General features: G+C 42.0%; 1 protein-coding gene across 1 annotated transcript in view; it reads right to left on the reverse strand.

The window, feature by feature from the left end:
* Window positions 1–11,059: 11,059 nt before the first annotated feature.
* Window positions 11,060–21,709, reverse strand: part of LOC137323058 (NALCN channel auxiliary factor 1) — an 855,562-nt gene continuing 844,912 nt past the window's right edge. The window contains exon 3 of the mRNA XM_067986455.1: window positions 11,060–13,490. Coding sequence (XP_067842556.1) covers window positions 13,189–13,490 — 302 coding nt within the window. The 3' untranslated portion in view covers window positions 11,060–13,188. The remainder of the gene's footprint in view (window positions 13,491–21,709) is intronic.

Here is a 21,709-nt window from a genome sequence, read left to right on the forward strand (position 1 = left end):
AGCAGGCTCGAGGGGCCATATGGCCTACTCCTACTCCTATTTCTTAAGTTCTTGTGACACTGTATCCATTTAACTGAAGTCTTCCATGTTAGTTGTCACCACAGATCATTTAGTGCACAGGGTGATACCCTTAGATTTATGAATTCACTTTTAGGGTAAATAAAGGTTTACCGTCTGAAATGTGCAGGATATACATTAATGGCAGATTGCAGCCATCACAGTTACGTTTGCTGACCTTATGAGGTCATTAAATCTTGTCCTGCATTGGACAGGGCTCCTGGGGTTTAAAGAGTTGCCACTCACCACCTGTTTCGCTTCCTTTCACGTGGTCCTGGCTGCAATATTGGCTGGTCTCATCATCCACTTCCGTTATTCCATCCTCTTACTCCCTCCCTCCCCCCGACCGTGTCTAATTTCAGTCAAAATCACATTGACATCACTCTCCAAGAAATTTCAGGCTCTCTTCTTCCCGGATCCTTTTTTTAGAAATTGTTGCATGCTAGTACTGCTTTAAGAGCAGTTCAGTTTTAAAAGTAGCACTTGTGCCTTCAACAGGCCTTGTAACAATTACACTGAATCAATTAGTCATAGACAGTGTTTGCTAGCATCTTTTTATTTATCCATATTTGAGCATTGTATTAATAACTTTCACAATTTTTAAACTGATATCCCATAATCCTTTGAAAAAGTTATAATTCTTGAGAGCCACTGTAATAAATTATTTCTCCAAAGTTCATTGTAAAAAATTAAAGATAGTTGACCAACCAAAGTTACCATAATGGTACAATGTCTGTTATATCATTATATTATATTTTATATATAATTTAATTGAATCAGTTAGCCCATTTCCCCGAAGGCTAGGAATCTGTGGATGGCCCAGTAATGTTCATCTGGTGGAATTCCATTCAAACAGTTCAATCCATTTCACAATAAATCCAGTCCAGCATAGAACCAAGCAAATCATTGTGAGTTAAGTGGAGCATCAAAAATGTCATTTTCTTTTAGGAATTTACATGTGGCACCAGGGATGATGCAGAGTGGTACAATAACGCACATAGTTAAGAGCTGCATTGTTCCATAGCAATTCTATAGAAAACAAAGGTTTCATTCGGCCTTCACTTCTGATGAGTGGTTATACCTGAAATATTAACCTGCCTTTTCTCTGTTTTTCCAGCATTTTCTGTTTTTATTTTGAATTTCCAGGTTTTAAAAAAAAAATCCTTTATGTAACTAACTCTCCCATCTGTTCATGATATTCCTTTAGAAGTCTATTCTTACTACAGTCCAATAAAAGGGCAAATTTCAAATTCGATACAGTCTTATGAAAAAATTCCATCATAAAAACAGATACCACTTAATTAAGCATCATATTCACAAATTATACTTAACTCTTGGGTTTTCTTCAAAATGTACTGCAGAATTTCCTGGCTTTCTTTCCATTACACAAAGTGTAAATGGTAAGACATACAAATTAATCATTTTGGAGGCCAGTGATACTGTAAACAGAAATGGTCAATTTATGGAATAACACAGGCTTGGTGAGTATGTGGAGAGTTCCTCTTTAGACTGAAAAACAAAACGCAAAAAGACTTCTGCGAGGATCTTTGTGCAGGGGAAAAACTTACACATTTATGGCTGTGATGGAACCATCTAGTGAATTCACCCTCAAATGAAAATGTAAATGATAAACTGCTTGACGTGAGGGAATTGAGCAATGCTTCAAAAGTAACGTTACCCTCTGTTAAGTGATCAGCTTAAGAAGTGATTACTCTTCCAGTAGAATATTTCAAAGCACTCCAACTAGAGTCTGCTCCTTTTGGGACATGCCAATAGGAAACAAATTTTTTGGCAAGTCTTTAATTCCTGCATTTTGAAATCAATGGGGTTTGACCAGAAAGCAATCATGAAACATGTTTTTCTGTCTATCCCTGTTCCATAATGCGTGGCTTTTATTGACTGACTGTATAAACACTGCCATTCAAAATTCCAACTCATCACATCCTTTTACCGTACTCATTAGCGACTGAAAATATGCAGTGACTATGTGACTAAGAGGACACAAAAGACAGATAACCATTTAACCAACTGCAAAAAAGTGACACAGCAGCAAGTTATCAATCAAAACAAACCAAATAAATGTTAGCTTTAATCACGCCTGGTGGATATATGTGAAAGGTTTGTTGCCAGAGGAGGTAGATAAGAAATACAGCTGTACTAAACAGTAGCTCACAGATCGTTACTGCCTCCTGGCCAGCTGAACGAGAGCTTTTGCAGAGGCATTTCTGTCAAATGATGCTCATAGACTGCTTCGCCCGTCTCATCTTCAACTTCATTATAATTTGGCTCCATTTTTCTTAAATACATAATACTCTTTAGTTACATAATCACATGGAGATCGTTTACCATGCTGGAGTAAAGCACACTGGCCCAGAATATGCTGGAGTGGGGCATCTCGCGGTGAGCGCCATGACTTGAATTTTTTCCTCACCTTTCAACTCCAATTAATTTTGGGCCGCAAATTGCTGGAAATGTGAATTGATAACCTGGTGAACGATGTGACCAATAGTCCTTAACCATTGGAATTTAAGGATTTGAATGGTTCTGAAGTGGCTGCTTGGACATCAGATTATTTAAATGAAGTTTATTTAAATATCAACGAATGCAGGAAAATGTGTAGTTCTAAGTTTTTTTGCCTATGGAACAAGACACATAAACATATGAAATATGACCTGGGTTCAGATTGTCTTATAATTCATGAAATTCAGGAACCGAAGGCGGCTGCCGCCTACCCGTGAATGCTGTGTATTTTATAGAAATTCACAACAAATCAATTTGATGCCACTTTGCTGGTCAGAAACATTTCTTGCTTTGCCAGCCATGTTACTAGCCCATGTATTCTCAATCAGCGACATTCGCATCCAGTAAAGTACTTTCCAGTCTGTGCTCTCTGTTTACTTTCAGTTCTCTCATTTAGTTATATTCCCTAATGCATTTTTTTTCTCTGTGAAGGATTTACTTCCTCTTATAATTTCCCCAGTTTAACTTGCATGCTGGTTGCATGCTTTATGTGGCATGTGCTGCAAAATTATCATTAATTGCTAACTGATTTCAAAGTGCAAGTCCATTGGAAACATAAAGTACCTTATTAACAGCGTCCTTATGCTGTGAAATAGCAGCCCTAATATTCTGCAGCGAGTTTAATTAGTTTTTACAGCACAAATTCAACAATTTCTTGATACTCATGGGAAAGTTGACGCCGAGCTCCATTTTCTGTGAGGCTAACAGCGGAGCCGTGCAAATTGTCCAGCAATTTGTAGCGATTCACAACTCACAGCGTATCCCCACCTCGCCACCAGTTGCTGGGTTTTTTAACGAACTAATAACGGTGTGCACCGTGAACTCGGCCGTTATTTTTGCAGCAAATTCTGGGCCAATGTCTATAATGCAACCTATTCTAATGTCAGGACATTTTGCAGAATGAGACTGCATCAGCACAGTCTACAGCCCTTTCCAGTGGGTATTAACCTTGCATTATAATAATGTGATTCTAAAGTCTATATCAACATTTAACATTTGAATAAAGTCACATTCACACATCACTAAAGAATTTTTAATGCCATTTTTCTCAAAACTGTTTATCACTGTACTAGTCAGAACAAAATGCAAAACCTTTGCTGCATTGTCAATTGGGAAGGAAGCAATTTCTTCTATTTAAATATACAAAATCTAACTTCATCTTTACCCGATAGCTTAAAAAATAGCAATAATGTTGTTCTTTGCTGTCATTTTTGTAATTTTTCTCATCCAATAATTTTCATTCATAACCTCTTGACATTTCATTCTGGCTGTTTATTCAAATTAATTTTGGTATATAGAAATCACCGGCTACATATGAATTTACGGAATGTACCCGAAACCAACAAAGCAAACTGCCAGGACAGAAATAGTCTGGCTTTCATTCAAAGGAGGGTCTAGTAATGACTTTTACAAAAATACCAACAGATTCTGCATTTGTACATGTCCTGATTTGGTCAGACAGAACACTCATTTTGTCTGGTACAAAACTCTATGAAAAAGGACTCTCAACCTCTGAGTTACTGCCATGATACCCCATGATGAAGCCTCATTGATTTTCTTCAGTGTTAGCTGAGGAGTGTATTTCTTGCTTTTCAAAGGAGGTCACCATTTTGTTTACACAATACAGAATAAACTTAAATATTTTTATTGATAATTATCACAGACCGTGTTAAAGATTTAGTTCTAATTTACATCATTTTGAAGATACTTAAGACAAGAAAGTGAATAGGATATCATTAACCCCTACGTTTGCAGAACACTATTCTAATAGATTCTAAGGACGGCTGACCTGTTTGCATATTTAAGGTACAAATTTTCAATGCAACATTTATGTTACCTTTTTGTTTGGTTTGTCCTACAATGAAATAATAAATATATATCAACATTTTTTTTTGCAAACGTAATACTTATCTGTGATATTTCCAGTGGATTTAACTTTTTCACATGTAGATAATTTAACCTCATGCAAGGGAAAATAAATTCCAGTGAAATCAAGTGAACCATGATTGTGAAAAGCTATACTGCTCTGGTCTGATCAAATGATGGGTAACTTTAAAGTAACAAGCTAAATCATAGAATCATACAGCACAGAAGGAGGCCATTTGGCCCATCATTCCTTAGCCAGCACTTTGAAAGAGCTATCCAATTAGTCCCACTCCCCTGCTCTTTCCCTATAGCCCTGCAAATTTTTCCTTTTCTAGTATATATCCAATTCACTTTTGAAAGTTACTACTGAATCTGCTTCCACCATCCTTTCAGGTAGTGCTTTCCAGATCATAACAACTCACTACCTAAACAAAAATTCTCCTTATCTCCCCTCTGGTTCTTTTGCCAATTACCTCAAATGTGTGTCCTCTGGCTACTGATTCATCCGCCAGTGGAAATAGTTTCTCCTTATTTACTCCATCAAAACCCTTCATAATTTTGAACACCTCTATTAGATCCCCCTTAACCTTCTCATAAGAACATAAGAAATAAGAGCAGGAGTAGGCCATTCAGCCCCTCAAGCCTGCACCACCATTCAATAAGATGATGACTGATCTTCTACCGCAATTCTACTTTCCCGCCCTATCCCCATATCCCTTGATTCCCATAGTGTCCAAAAATATATTGATCTCAATCTTGAATATACTCAACCACTGAGCATCCACAGCCCTCTGGGGTATAGAATTCCAAAGATTCACAACCTTCTGAGTGAAGAAGTTTGTCCTCATTTCGGTCCTAAATGGCCGACTCCTTATCTTGAGACTATATCTCCTATTTTAGACTCTCCAGCCAGCAGAAACAGCCTCTCAGCATCTACCCTGTCAAGCCCTCTAAGAATTTTACATGTTTCAATGAGATCACCTCTCATTCTTCTAATATCCAAAGAACATAGGCCCATTCTACTCAATCTCTCCTCATAGGACAACCCTCTCATCCCAGGAATCAATATAGCTGAACCTTTGTTGCATCACCTTTAAGGCAAATATATCCTTCCTTAGGTAAGGAGACCAAAACTGTACACAGAACTCCAGGTGTGGTCTCACCAGAGCCCTATATAATTGCAGCAAGAGTTCCTTACTCTTCTCCTCCAACACCCTTGCAATAAAGGCTAACATATCATTTGCCCTGCTAATTGCTTGCTGTACCTGCATGTTAACTTTTGGTGATTCATGTACAAGGACACCCAAATCCTGCTGAATACCAACATTTCTTAGTCTCTCACCTTTTAAAAATATTCTGCTTTTCTATTCTTCCTACCAAAGTGGATAATTTCACATTTCCCCAAATTATACTCCATCTGCCACCTTCTCACCCACTCACTTAACCTGTCTATATTCCTATGCAACCTCTCTGCGTCCTCCTCACAGCTTACTTTCCCACTTTGCTTTGTATCATCAGCAAACTTGGATACATTACACTCGGTCCCTTCATCTAAGTCATTGATATATATTGTAAACAGCTGAGGCCCCAGCACTGACCTTGTGGCACCCCACTAGTTACAACCTGCCAACCCGAAAACGATCCATTTATTCCTACTCTCTGTTTTCTGTCCATTAACCAATCTTCAATCCATGCTCATGTATTACCCCCTAATTGCTTGCTGTACCTGCATGTTAACTTTCTGTGATTCATGTAAAAGGACACCCAGATCCCCGCTCTAAGGAGAACAATCCCAGCTTCTCTAGTCTGACACACTCACCAGTGGAAATAGTTTCTGATGGAATTTAATCATCCTTAACTGATCGAGTGAAACAAAAATGCCTAATATGTCCCTCATGAAATATGGCAAGAGAGGCAGTGTTTTAATTCATGAATTGTAGTTGAGTGCAGCTCGGAAAATAGCCCTTAAACTTGTTCCTTGTTGAAGTACAACATTAAAACAAATAGCTCAATAATGGGATTTGACTCAAAAGAAAAAAAAACAAGCAGCTCCTATAAATAAAGCACAGTGCGATAACTGGTGAAAAATTAGTAACAATCTGGTTAAAGGTTTTCTTTATAGCAAAATCTGCAATTGCTACAGAATAAATCAATGTACATTGCTGCAAGACAAACTTATGGGGTGATCTCTGAGAAGAAATGACAAGAAATTTGAAACTCCGTTTCGGGCTGTGAATATCACAGTCCATGTAAAAACTACATTTTTGTTGCACAGACTGAACAATCATCGATATTTCTTCTTAAAAGTATCATGTCTTACTTAGTTCTTGAGTACCAAGCACCTTTTATACCTTTCCACATAGCTTTCCTCTTTTCTTTAAATAACAGAGACATTGGCAAATGTAAGTCTTGGAACGTCTAATTATTATAAAAGAATGGAAGTTAGCATTGACTATTTCTCTATCATTTGTTTTCCCTCCTCTCCCCATTAAAAAAGAATGCTTATTGATAGTTCTCATGGACATTCACAGTCATCTTCTTAATAATAAAAAAGGATATACATTTTAATGAAACATTACAATTTTTTCCACATTGTTCCTTATCATGTAGAGTCATTGTGTTCGTTTTTTTCATTTTAAATTGACATCTGCTTTCTTGTGTAATTGTAGGAATCGATTTAAAAAAGTGATGATGAGCCTTCGCATTGCAGCAGCACTGACCACCCCTGCCTGGAAGGCACTTTAAAGTAATGTCCTGTACAGAATACCACATGGTCTGGAGTGTAGGGTTGCCAACACTCCAGGATTGTCCTGGAGTCTTCAGGAATTAAAGATTAATCTCCTGGACAGGGCTGATAGCAACCAGAGAGAAAAATCATATAAATTGGGGCATAAAAAAATGTTTTTTTTCATTTTCTTTGAACACTTTGGCTTATTAGTTAGAATAAATATTGGAGAGAGGGAAAATGTCTGTTTGACCGACAGTGAATAATCATCCAATCAGGTAAAGAAGAGTGCTCGCTTTCCGATTGGTGTGCGAAGGCAGGGCTCCACAAGGTTGGACAAATCAATGGGGGATCGTGGGGGTAGGGCAATTAGAGTTGGGAGGTCATGTGATGGAACCTTCAGGAACCAGAGTTGACGACCCTACTGGATTGTCTTCCAAGCACATTGAAGAGGGTGATATGACATTGTAAACCACAACAATGAAGCTCAGTTTATCAATAGCATCTCAACCGCAGGATAAATTGGGGTAATTCTGCTTCTTTACCAACTGGATATTAAACATTGCCCTGGTGAAGCCCAGGAAGGAAAATCTGGTGGGAAGCATGGCATACCGGTAACAGAATCTGCCTGATTTTCCTTCCATCAAAATCAGGCTGATTCCATTACCATCGGGAGTGGTAAACATGAAAAGATATTCCATTATGTCTGTGACACACGTGCTAAACCTGCCTGATTAGGTGGAATTCACGGAGATAATTTCATTTCAATTTAACTTTAAAAAAATAATTACGGTCAGCCCAACTCTCACAAATAAATCATATGATCTGAGCAAGATCTCATAGTGCAACATGAGATTTGATTAGCAATGATGGTGAGTTTAATTTCATTGCATATTGGATGAGAATAATCATGTGCATATCTTATTAAGAACCATGTACTATCAGAAGATGCACTGAACAAGCCTTTGGAAAACATTTTGCAACTGGTCTTGAACACTGATGAAACTGAAATGTATCATCTCATAAGATGAGCTACAAGGGGTCATTTTTCTGACGACATGCTCTTGGCGGGGCGCCTTACCCACTAGAGGCATGTGTTAGAAATCTGGTCACGTGCGGCTCATGGGAACCAAGGCGGGTAGATGGAGTTAAGATACTGATCAACCATGATTTAATTAAATGGTAGAACAGGTTCAAGGGGCTGAATGGCCTACTCCTGTTCCTATGACACTACATAAGAACATAAGAATTAGGAACAGGAGTAGGCTATGCGGTCCCTTGAGCCTGCTCTGTCATTCAATAAAATCATGGCTGATCTTCTACCTCAACTCCACTTTCAACCCCTCCCCTCATATCCCTTGATTCCCTTAGTGTCCAAAAATCTATTGATCTCAGTCTTGAATATACTCGTGATGTGGAGATGCCGGTGATGGACTGGGGTTGACAATTGTAAACAATTTTACAACACCAAGTTATAGTCCAACGATTAGATTTCAAATAAAATCGTTGGACTATAACTTGGTGTTGTAAAATTGTTTACAATTGAATATACTCAATGACTGAGCATCTACAGCCCTCTGGGGTAGAGAATTCCAAAGATTCACAATGCTTTTGCATTCACAACACTGCTGCATTTCAGCGGGCTTGTGGAAAGCTGATCTCTGCTATAGCTTTGTTTTTATTCGTTCATGGGATGTGGGCATCATTGGCGAGGCCAGCATTTATTGCCCATCCCTAATTGCCCTTGAGAAGGTGGTGGTGAGCCGCCTTCTTGAACCGCTGCAGTCCGTGTGGTGAAGGTTCTCCCACAGTGCTGTTAGGAAGGGAGTTCCAGGATTTTGACCCAGCGACAATGAAGGAATTGCGATATATTTCCAAGTCGGGATGGTGTGTGACTTGGAGGGGAACGTGCAGGTGATGTTGTTGCCGTGTGCCTGCTGCCCTTGTCCTTCTAGGTGGTAGAGGTCGTGGGTTTGGAGGTGCTGTCGAAGAAGCCTTGGCGAGTTGCTGCAGTGCATCCTGTGGATGGTGCACACTGCAGACACGGTGCGCTGGTGGTGAAGGGAGTGAATGTTTAGGGTCGTGGATGAGGTACCAATCAAGTGGGCTGCTTTGTCCTGGATGGTGTCGAGTTTCTTGAGTGTTGTTGGAGCTGCACTCATCCAGGCAAGTGGAGAGTATTCCATCACACTCCTGACTTGTGCCTTGTAGATGGTGGAAAGGCTTTGGGGAGTCAGGAGGTGAATCACTCGCCACAGAATACCCAGCCTCTGACCTGCTCTTGTAGCCACGGTATTTATGTGGCTGGTCCAGTTAAGTTTCTGGTCAATGGTGACCCCCTGGATGTTGATGGTGGGGGATTTGGGGATGGTACTGCCATTGAATGTCAAGGGGAGGTGGTTAGACTCTCTCTTGTTGGAGATGGTCGTTGCCTGGCACTTGTCTGGCGCGAATGTTACTTGCCACTTATCAGCCTAAGCCTGGATGTTGTCCAGATCTTGCTGCATGCAGGCACGAACTGTTTCATTATCTGAGGGGTTGCGAATGGAACTGAACACTATTGTTCCTCAGGACATGAATCTAGCATTTACCTTGGAATCGCGGCCGCCAGCTTACTCTACTGTTGATTGCATCAGAGTTTGTGGGGTCAGTGGGATGGCACCTAATTAGTATGGGAATGTGGGCACCTGCTTGTCCCTGTTGCAGAAGCTTCCAGCATTTGGCTGCCACTGAATTGAGGGGGGGGTTGCCCAACATCACCTTCTGAACCCGGTCATGTTCCACTTGGCCCTCTGAGCAGGGAGGCCGATCCTGAATTAGGGACAAAAAAACACCAAGGCTTTCTTTAGAGGTCCAGGATGCTTCTCTGACCTGGACCGCATTGGTGAGGCCCACATCTGCCCATGTGGAGGCCGATCACCTCACCTCACTATGCATACCGTCACCTCACCTCACTATGCATACCGTTCTTCACTGATACCGTTCTTGACTGAGCCAAAGTAGCAGGAAGTTCAAACATAGGGAGTTCCTGCCTCTGGTTCCATCCCCTTAACAAGGCAATGTCTCTGCCATTATCTTTGAAGGTGGGGGGGGGGTGGGTTTCCACTGGTCCTCACCATAACTCCGGCGGGGGACACATGGAATCGCCAGACCTTTGGTCTGCAAAATTAATCACAGGCATGGAAGGGCATTGGTGTTTGTTGCCAATTTACAATTCAGTTGATACAAGATAATTGAAAGGAAATACAGCTTCCTCCGCTGTTCTGGGCTTCATTGATCGACAACCCTTAAGCAAAAGCAGTTGACATTCCTGTAATTCTGTTGGAGCAGTGCTGCTGGACTCAACACATGGTTTCTGAAAGATCTGCAAAATAAAAAGCAGTCTCAACAGAAATAATACATGGTGACACTGCCTGTGGAAACCATTAATGATTTGTTTCACATTATGCAGATCAATTTTCTAGTAAACAGTCCATGAGAAAAATCAATACGACTTTTCTACGGGAGAAATATGCTGTTGCTTGAGATCATTTGATTTAAAGATTTATCTCTTCTCTATTATAATTCATGCTTCTGCCTAGACCAAAGTTTTAATTTTTATTCAGTATCACTAAAAGTGATACAAGGTCTACTTGGATTTAGTTGGTTGATGATTTTTAGTTCTATGTCAATTTGAGATTTTGTCTAGTTCAGTAGGTAACTCTAGAATAACATTTTATCACTGGCCGCACTCTCAGTGCACTATTTCATTTTCACCGTGTACATTTATACTCGATTTCCTTTCCTTGTTCTGCTCATGTACACAGGGTGGTAAATAATTACAACGGCAAGTGGCCACAACGGGCTTTTTCTCATGCGCAATGTTTAATGTCGCTATGCAAACTGTGGGGAAACATTACGTATAAACGATGCTTTAAAAGAAAAGGGTTGAATATGAAACAAAGAGAAATAGACTGCCATCATCATTGGTATTTATAGCAAGAAAAGGGAACACTTAAATAAAACAAAAAGCATTTTAGTAAATCTCCAAGAACAGGAGGAATGCTGACTTACTCGCATTGGTCTAATTCCTTCTGTTTGCATTGCTGACAGCAATCAATTAGGTAACATGCTCATTTATCTATGACTTTGCACCCATTTGAAAGACTGGGAAGATATAAAGATCACTCCTCTCTAGTGTTTCAGTGTCAGCAGTGCAATACAATTACATAGCCAGTGACTGCAAGGGTTGAAGATAAAGGGATGATAAAGAGCCTGTCATCCATTAGCCCTAAAGATATCCTGTTCCAAGATTAGTCAGTGACAAACAAAATAGTTTAAATTGAGTGATCAGAACCAAGAAATTGAATTAGATGAGAACTGAGCTGAAACCTATAGTCCAAGCCAATTTTCTTGGCAATGATAACATTAAATTGTAGAAGTTCATTTGTAAAAGCCCAAAATCTAATTGCTTGAGGCAAGCAAAGACACATTTTGAACAGGATACATTATCACAACAAGGAGTTCTAATCTCACTCGTGATGCTGAAGACTGACTCTTGTATATGGTCTCTTGCACAGAATTAGCCTTGATCATATACCTCATAGAGTATGATGATGAATTACTCATACACTTTATAAAGCAGTTGCCTGGTGGATCAGAAGACACTGTTGACTATCCCTCTAACCATAGTCAGTCGTTGTTTGTTAAGTGGTGCCTCTTGGAAGGGAGGTTTGAAGTAATGAAAATCCTGCAGCCTTTAAACATAACTACCTATTGAGCTGATCATAAAATCAAATCAATTAGCTGCTTATATTTTGTCTCAATTTATAACTGACCTTCTTAAAGAATGTGTAATATGCATTTTATATTGTTGTTAATTGACAATGACTATGTGAAACAAAAATTTGTAGAAATTAGACTACTGTATGTGCAGGATAACTGTTTGGCTGCCCAGGCTTACTGCTTGTAGCGACTAAATTTGTGAACTCAACATGCAATGAAGAGTTACTAGTTTTTTGAATTTTGATGTTCAAAACATCATATAGCCTTATAGTGTCTTGATCAGCTGCCTATTGGAGTCCACACCATTCTGTCTTCAATTGCAGTAAAATGGTCGAAAGAGGTCCAATTTATAGTTAACTTCTAACGTGGGAATTGTTTATCATACGACAGTAAAAAAAAAATCCAGCTGGCACCTTATATGAAGTTTATGCAATTAAATGCTTCACATACTGAGCGGTTTGATTTATACTATAAGGTTGCTCAACTGGCCAAGGAGAAAGGACTGGATTAATTTGAAATGGGAACTGGGGCTAAATAGTCTCTTAAAGTTCAATAAACTGTTAACTGTTCAATACCACCTTCCCACAGCTGAGGAAAGCACTTATCATTCTGCTTGATAGATTTAGGAGGAAGCCACATGTCCCTTGGCTTATTTTTTTTCATTCAGCTGGTTTGTGCAACAGTGGCAGAGGCAGTTGTGTATCACACGGAGCATTGGTATGTGTTTGTATGCTCCTCTTACTTAATATTGACTGGAGCAGGCCAAATTGTGTCTGCTTCACATAAATTGGCAACAAAGAACTTTTCCATGGGGAGAAAGGACAGTTAATATCCTGCTGTGCCATGGCGCTATAGCAGATTTTTTGCCTTACTGTAAACCTACAGGATGTAACAGGAGAAAAACTACTGGATGGAGGCACGCTATGACTAGAAATACAGACAATGTAATGACTCATTTAGTGTTGAGAAACTGTTCCAGGAAACTAAAAGTCTGTAGTAACTAGTGCAAAAAGCAAAGTCTAAACATTAAAACACAGTGTATAAAATGACATGAGAAATCAGTCTTGTGTTGCACAGTCTTTCAATCAGTAAAAGGCTGTGTTGTGTCTTTGTTGATGTGAGTCTGGCTCACACCCTTTTTTCAGTTACCCAGAAGATGCGATTTGGAGGCTAACGCACCCACTTTCTATCAGATATGACTGTAGTCCTTGGATCAGTGGGCCTGTAGTGTGCAAATCAAACGACAGCACAGGTCCTTACTCATCATTGGTTGAGTTATCTTCCCAAGTAGCAAGCCCTCCAAAGCCCAATCCAGTACTATTCTGTGTTGCAGAGACTGTCACTACGGTATGTAACAGAATGAGTACCAGGACGCACAGCTTGAGTCTAGTGTTACACAGTCTTGATGCCGCTGATGAAGCAAGCGATGACCTGTGACACGTTGGATTGGTTGTTTCTCTCGTCCCTTTGGATTGTTTATTTGAAACTGAATTACAGGACTCCCATCTGACATCACAGCACTGTGGCTCAGCATTGGTCGGATGATTGTTGGGCAGCCCTGTGTGATAAAGAAATCAAACAATTAAATGTTTGAATATTAACAAGGTTTCTTGCAGTACTATATACCTGGGGAAAAAACAAAGGAAGTGCTGCTAGCTTGTACGTCATACTTTTAGATTTACTTTCTGTGTGCATGCAATTTAACTGTACAAATGATCAAGTGAACTCAAGATCTTTCGAAAGGTCCCAATATACAGACTTCAGAGGTAATGCCAGGAAAGAAGAGATCAAGCATTGCAAAAATCAATGAATGTAAAGAAATGATTACATGTTCTGTCCATGTCATCTGTCATGCAGATACACATTATTGTTTGCAGTGGCAGCCAAAGTCAGTTTTACTGATATTTGAAATAAGACAAGCCCTAGACTGTTTGATCTTGAAGAAGGAGATTTTATGATAGTCAAACATTGAATGCTTACTCGGGTAGCATCCACCAATCATGGAACTACAAAGGGTGTTTATTCTTCTAGAAAACAATTGAACTAATTCCAACTGTTTTACAATTCAGTCAGTAAGCTGCTTGAAAACAAGGCAATTTTGACACAGTTAAATCTATAATTACAACTTGAGTTTCACTAGCCCAAGACAATGTACAGCAATATGCGAGATGTGTTTATCAAAGTTCTCCTCACTGATCTGCTACCATTAACAATCACCTCCACAGAGGCATAAGCGAGGAACTTGCTTTTGTCAAGCTATCTGGTTCAAAACATTGTCCCACTGGGGACTGAAAATAATATAAGAAAAAAATTCCAAGCAATAACTTGACACATATTCCATTTCATCAATCTGATTCAAATAATGCTGCTTCTGTTAACCTGTGCACCAATGATAATGCAAAAGTGATTCAATAGCAAATTGCTTTAATAAAGCTTATTTAACATAAAGAAACAATCCAAGGTGCTTTGTAAACAGGTGTAAGGAAAACTGGATGCTAAGCCAGGAAAGGAGAAATTAGGGAAATAATTTTAACTTTGTGCGATAATGTAAATCAGCCGATAGCGAATCGGCAGCCCGTTTTACATCTCTCCTGACTATCAGTTCATTGAAGTCAATCTGAAATGCATCTATCCTGAGCTTTCATGAGCTCAGGAGAGAGATAATGCAAAGCAATTATCAAAAAAAATTCCAAAGGGACTGTACTATTATTCAAGTTTGGAGTGAGGTTCTGATTAAAAGTTCTAAATTCAAACAAGTTTATTTAAGCAGAACCTTTCTGCTACAGAGGTATTTGGTAAAGAAACAAGGATGTGAATTAATTTAATATTTTCTTAAGTTTTATATTTCTTGGTCTTTACTGTAAAAATCTGGACCGTAAACTGATGACACAGAGTGACTATTTAATATATTCTTTAAAGAATTACTTCATCCTGTGAGAAATGTACAAATTTATTTATTTATATAATCGTAGTAGGTGGTGAGGAGAGCAAATTTATTTATCTATCTACCCGCATTGGATAAAGAAAACACTATTTATTTATATCTGGCATGTTCGCTATGGCCTAGATTCAGCCCTAGTGGTGTGGGCATCTGCCATTGGTAGGCAACAGCTGACCCTAAAAAATCTGCTGGGAGTGGTGGTAGAGGTTCCTGATGGGCCCATTGCTGCACTAATGCCAAAATGCGACCATTTCCTATTTCTAGGACCTGTATCCCTGCTTCCTTCTCACTCTAATACTTCCTGCGTGGCTCTCCCTCTGCCTCTCAACTGAATGGCCATTGCATTTCTCACTGTGGTGTCTGTATCTTCTGTCCAAGTCTTTGCCTCAGTATTTCTGTCTCAGTCTTTTTTGTAAGCGTTTCCTCCCTTCTATCTCCATGGGCATAATTTTAACATGGCAGGAGGAACTCAGCAAGTGGTGGTGGGGGCGGGGGGGGTGGTGGTGATTGGTTGTGTGGGAAACCTGGGAAGATTTTCCGTGTGTTGGCTCGAGCGATTGCGATTCAATTGAAGACCCTTAAAGTAACTTCTGGGTTTCGTATCTCCAAGCTACGCAGCGAATATACTGTGCACCCAAATGATGTGCTGGGAACTGGAGTATTTGCAAGCATAGATTTTGAGGGAAAAAGGAGGAATGTTCAGAGATGGAGCACCAAAGCAGTAAAGCAGCATCCCGCCTTCACGACTCTTCTTTTGAGTTGCTACTGGCCGGTGTGAGGAGCAGGAGGGACATACTGTACCCTACTGATCAGAGGAAGCGCCCTGCCTCTGCCACTAAGAAGGCCTGGCTGGAGACAGCAGAGGAGGTGAGCAGCAGGAGCACCACGGCAAGGTCATGGTTACAATGCAGGAAGCACTTTAATGACCTAACCAAGTCAGAAAAAGTGAGTACCTTTACTGATTCACCTACATCCTGTGGTATATATTACCTGCGCCCCCCTCCATCCCCCTCATTCTGTCTTGCCAAGCCTACTCCATCACATCACTCCTCACACCCACTTCAGTCTCATTATTAACTTACCTTTACTTTCTGTGTACTTCTTCACCTCTCCATTTGTGAACCCATGACTCCCACTCACCCCAATCCTAATGCAATGTGATGAATCTGTCTGATACTCATCCTCTGATGCATCTCTTTCATTAGCAGCCTCACCCAAAGCAATGCATCCATTGGTGACTATGTCACCTGCACTCACTCACACGTCTGTTCTTTCTCCCCTTGTAGAATAGAGCACAAAATGCACGGGAGAGGAGTGGAACTGGAGGGGGGGCCCACCATAAATAATGCCCCTGGCAGAGGCAGAGGAGGAGGCCTTGGACGTCAGCCACACGGTTGAATGCCTGGCCGTTGGAGATGGCGAGACTGGCAACCCACAAATGGCTGGTGACAGAACTTTAACATCCTTCATGCACATCATGAATTGATGTTATCAATGATTGACCTGTTGCACACCTCAGTATCCTCATTGTGAACTAACTTCTCGATGGTTGTTAATATTGCTTTATGTACTCTTCCAGGGCCTTCAAGGATTGGTGAGGAGGCACTTGCCATGGAAGAGGGCGATTCCTCAGTGGAGCTCCATTCCTCTGAGGGTGTACTATCACATCATATCCAGCCATGCACCAGTGCAGATACTGGCACTTCGGTGGGTCCTGTTAGGCAGTTTTGTTAGGTTAGTTGGGTTGTCACCTGGTAATTCACCACTAGCAAGTGAGCAAGAGCAGACACAGGTGGCAGGGGCAACTGTGGAGAGTCCGCGTCAGGGGGCACACTCCTCTCCAGCCTCTGCTCAGCTGAACACAGATGCTGAACCCCGGTGGCCATCATTGACAATGAGAATGATAGAGGTACAGCTCCACCTTTGCGAGGCACTGGAAAACGTGCCACACACACTCTCCACACTAGCGGAGGGGATGGAAGAGTCCATCTCCAGCATTAGTGGAATGGTGGCACAGGTAAGTGTGGGAATGTTTGCGTTGGAGAGAATGGTAGCCTCCATTGATCTTCAAGCAGGCTCACAAATGAGTCCATGCAGGCCATGACAACGGCCGTGCGGACTCTGGATGCCAACATGTCTGCCGCCTTAAACAGGCAGACAGATACTTTAGCTGTGACCTTAGAACATATCACAGATCTGCTCCAAGCTGATGTCCAGCAGAGTGGTGGGAGTGATGTGGCCCTGGCCCAGGAAAGGAATGATGGCAAAAAGGGATATGGAAGTGGGGACTCCACTCAATGCGCTCCCACGTCTCACCCGTTGCCTCCCCCTCAACCAGTACCCGCAATGCTGCCTCCTCTCCCGATGGTCAAGTCTGTCTCTGCACAGGTGCAGGTGGAGCAGTTTTTGGCGGGGCCCTCATGGGCTCCAAAACCCGGAGATCCATAGGCCAAGAGCATCTTAACAGTCAGGGCAGTTATCTGAGCAACCTGCCACTACCTCTGCTGAAGCCACAGGGGATGCACCACGTAGAAGGGGTAGGAAGAGGAAGGCGAAGGTTTTGTAATCACCAAGGGTTTGCACAAGGGTCTGACACAATGTCATGTTTTTCATTTATATTTGTTTTTTCTCACATGCACATTAAATGTTATAATTCTCACCACCACTGCCACGTCTTGTCCATTTTCAGTCCCTTTTGCAAAAGCGCTCTTTCATGTGCTTCATCCTGAATGCCAAGACTTCATGCCACCCATTGGGTGCATTTACAATGGGTGTATGTGTGGTTGTAGGACTGTCTTGTGCAGGCGGGGGTGGGGGGGCGGGTACTGGTGTTGGTGGTGGTGGTTGTTCCAGGCAGTCTGAATAGTTCACTATCTTCAATTTGCAGATATCCTTATGAGAACCTGTTGGATATGAGCGACTCCTTGGCATCACGAGCAGCCATGTGTGCCACTGCTCTGGCTATGGGTCCCCCATCTTTATCCTCTTCCTCCTCCTCATCTTCTTTGGTTTCGCCAGCAGGTGAGGATGCTTCACGAGTGCATGGGAGCTCCTCCACCTGTAACCCTCTCAGCTGAGCGACGTTGTGCAGGACGCAACAAACGACTATTATTCTGCACACCCTCGCTGGTGAATACTGAAGGGATCCCCCAGATCTATCCAGGCACCTGAAGCCCATCTTCAGCATTCCTGTGGCTTGTTCAATAACAGCCCTGGTGGTGATGTGACTGTCGTTGTACCGTTGCTGTGCCTCGTTGGTGGGGTTTCTCACAAGTGTCATGAGCCAGTCTGCAGGGGGTCCCTTGTTTCCAAGTAGCCAACCCTTAAATCTGTCTTGTGCGTGGAAGATGGCTGGGATGTTGCATCACGCAAAATGAAGGAATCATGGCAGCTACCAGGGAATCTGGCACACACCTGCAGAAACCTCTTCTGGTGGTCGCAAACCAGCTGTGCATTGATGGAGTGATAGCCCTATCGGCTGATGAACATTCCTGGCTCATGTGCAGGTCCTCGGATTGCTACATGTGTGCAATCAATTGCGCCCTGTACCCGTGGGAAGACAGCGAGAGAGTTGAAACCCACTGCCCTCTCAATCTGGCTGATATCGTCACAGGGGAAGTTGACATAGTCGGATGCCCTGGCAAACAAGCCATCCGTGGCCTGTCGCATACACTTATATGCAGACGACTGAGAGAGCCTGGTGATGTCACTGGTGGCGCCCTGGAAGGATCTGAAGGAGAAGAAATTGAGGGCAGTGGTTACTTTGAGTGCGACGGGCAATGCATGGCCACCAGGCCCAGCCAGGAGCCGCTCTACGTGAAGGAACATGCAGATGTCTGTGACCATCTGGCAACTCAGTCTGAGCCTCCGTAGACACTGCTCCTCAGAGAGGTTCAGGAAGCTCAGCCTCTGCCTGTAGACAAATGTTGAGGGGGTGAAAGTAAGCAAACTTTGTAGTGAACAGGATACGAGGTTTGAAGATCAGCCCTGGGTCAAATAGAACACTGAGGGTGCATGCTGTCTGGTTCACCATAAGCAAACAGCTAGGAAGGAGAATGGTGTTGATGGCAAAGGTGCAGGGTTTTTGGTGGTGTTAGAAGCAATAGCTTCAGTCTTCCCAATGTTAAATTAGAAAAAAATTCTATGCTTGATCAGCAATTGCAGACCAACAGCTCTTGATTTTCCATCCATTCATTTAATCAGTTTCTATAGCTCAGCCACCACTGGTGGAGACATAATTGGCCTGTTGTCAGCGACAACGTGCTGACCCTGTGTCTACAGAAGATGATGTGGAGATGCCGGTGATGGACTGGGGTTGACAATTGTAAACAATTTTACAACACCAAGTTATAGTCCAGCAATTTTATTTTAAATTCACAAGCTTTCGGAGGCCTCCCCCTTCGTCAGGTGAACGATGTGAAGATGTCAGAGGGTGAACATGTAGATGAGCAACAGGAGTCCTTGGAGGACTCCTGAGGTAACCGTGCTGGATGGAGTGGAGAAGTCATTGCTGGAGATGCATTGGCTCCATTGGGACAGGTGGTCGTGGCACTCCCACGGAGGAGAGGCCTGTGGTGGAAGAATGGCATTGAACAGTATAGATCGATCAGTGAGGACAAAGAAGAACAATGTGTCAGTTAATATAATTGAAGATGTTGTCTAGAATGGTTTTGGTGCTGTGCACAGGGCAGGAACTGGAATGAAGGGATTTGAACATGGAATTGTGGGAAAGGTGATCGTACAGCTGGGGTGCAATGACACATTCAAGGACCTTAGATAACAAGGGGAAGTTAGAGATGGTGCAGTAGTCAGAGAAGATAGATGAATCAGGGATTGGCCTTTTGAAAAGGGTGTGATAATGCCAATTTTTAATGGGGGAGTGACAGTGCCTGAATTGAATGAGCCAATAACAATGCCAGCGAGCACGGGGGCCAGGAAAGATAGTTCAGTCTTCAGGAGTTGGGTGGAGCTAGAATCAAGAAGGCAGGATACAGGTCTTATCGAAGAGATGAGCTTGGATAGGGCAGGGGGAATGGACTCCTTGCATTTGGTGTTAAAGGTTAGGATGGAAGGAGATAGTTTGCCATAGAGAAAAGGCACAGCAGATTGTTCCTGCCTTCCAGGATGATCCTGGAGTGGTAGCAAGATTTGGTCTTGGAGAGAGAAATACCGTATTTCTTGATATTGTCCAGCCAGATTTCACAGTGACTGACAAGAATGGTCATGTGCCCGGTTTACTCAAGGCTATAGGCGGAGGTGGAACTGTACTGGGGAGAATGATGATTAGGAGATGGTGTGTGACTTGTGGGGTGAAGGCATCAAAGGCCAAAGTGAGGGAGCTATTTAGCAGGAAAGCCTGGGTGGTGATGTTGTGATGGGTGGGTGGCTAGAGGAAGGAGAATTGATAGTTGAAGAGTGAAGTGGTGAGGGAGCTCATGGACAGCTTTTTTTCCAGGGAAAGGGTTGGAGGTAGGCGGGGCTACATGGATAGTAGGGATAAGCGGATGGCATATGAGACATGGAAGTAATCGACACCTTTTAGTGATGGGGTCACATGAGATGGCAAGGTTGAGGAGATGGCCATAGGTGTAGGTATGGGAGTTGATGTGAAGAGTGAGATTAAGGGCGGACAGGGAAGCCAGAGGAAAAGGATAGAGGGGTATTAAGGCAGAGGTTGAAGCCACTGATGATGACTAGCTGCTCGATAATAGTTCAGATAGGAGGGATCAGATAGGGGGCAAATGCAAGGCAGTCTAAGTTAAGATTAGAGTCTAAGATGAGATTGGAGTGCATGTGCGTAAGTGCATGTAACGTGGTAAATAAGGTTGGTGAGCCGCAGGCCCAAGTCGCCACATGGGACTATGATATAGTGGCAATAACAGAGGATAGGGAAAGAAAGAAAGGGGAGGGTGGGTGGCAGTATTAATCAAAGAAACTATTATAGCATTGGAAAGGGATGATGTAGTTGAGAGGTCAAAGACAGAATCTATCTGGTTAGAATTAAGGAACAATAGAGGAGTTTTTACACTACTGGGTGCATACTATAGGCCACCAAATAATGGGAAGGAGCTAGAGAAGCAAATTTGCAGACAAATTATAGAAATATGCAAGAACTATAGAATAGTGGTAATGGGGGACTTCAATTATCCCAATATAGACTGGGACAGTAACAGTATAAAGGGCAAAGAATTCCTGAAATGTATTCAAGAGAACTTTCTGGAACAGTAAGTTTCCAGCCCAACCAGGAGGGAAACAGTGCTGGGGAATGAAGTGGGGCAGGTGGAGCATGTTTCAGTGGGGGAGCATTTGGGCAACAGTGATCATAATATCATTGGGTTTAAAATAGTTATAGAAAAGGACCAGGAACAATCAAATGTGAAAATGCTTAATTGGAAGAGGGCAAATTTTAGTGAGTTAAAAAGAGATCTTGCCCAGATGGATTGGAATCAAGAATTGGTGGGCAAAACAGTAATTGAACAACGGGAGGCCTTCAAGGAGGTGTTGGTTCGGGTACAGAGTAGACACATTCCTATGAGGGGGAAAGGAAGGGCATCCAAAGCTAGAGCTCTCTGGATGACTAAAGATATAGAGATTAAAATGAAAGAGAAAAAGGAGGCTTATGATGAATGTAAGTTTCATAATACAATTGAGAACCAGGCTGAATACAGAAAGTACAGCGGAGACCTGAAAAGGGAATAAGAGGAGCAAAGAGAGACTATGAGAATAGATTAGTGGCTAATAAAAGGGAATCCAAAAGTCTTTTATAAACATATAAATAGTCATAGGAAGCGTGGGACCGATTAGGGACAAAAAAGGAGATCTATTTGTGGAGGCAG

This window comes from Heptranchias perlo, chromosome 6 (genome assembly GCF_035084215.1).
Source record: "Heptranchias perlo isolate sHepPer1 chromosome 6, sHepPer1.hap1, whole genome shotgun sequence".
Classification (NCBI taxonomy): domain Eukaryota; kingdom Metazoa; phylum Chordata; class Chondrichthyes; order Hexanchiformes; family Hexanchidae; genus Heptranchias; species Heptranchias perlo.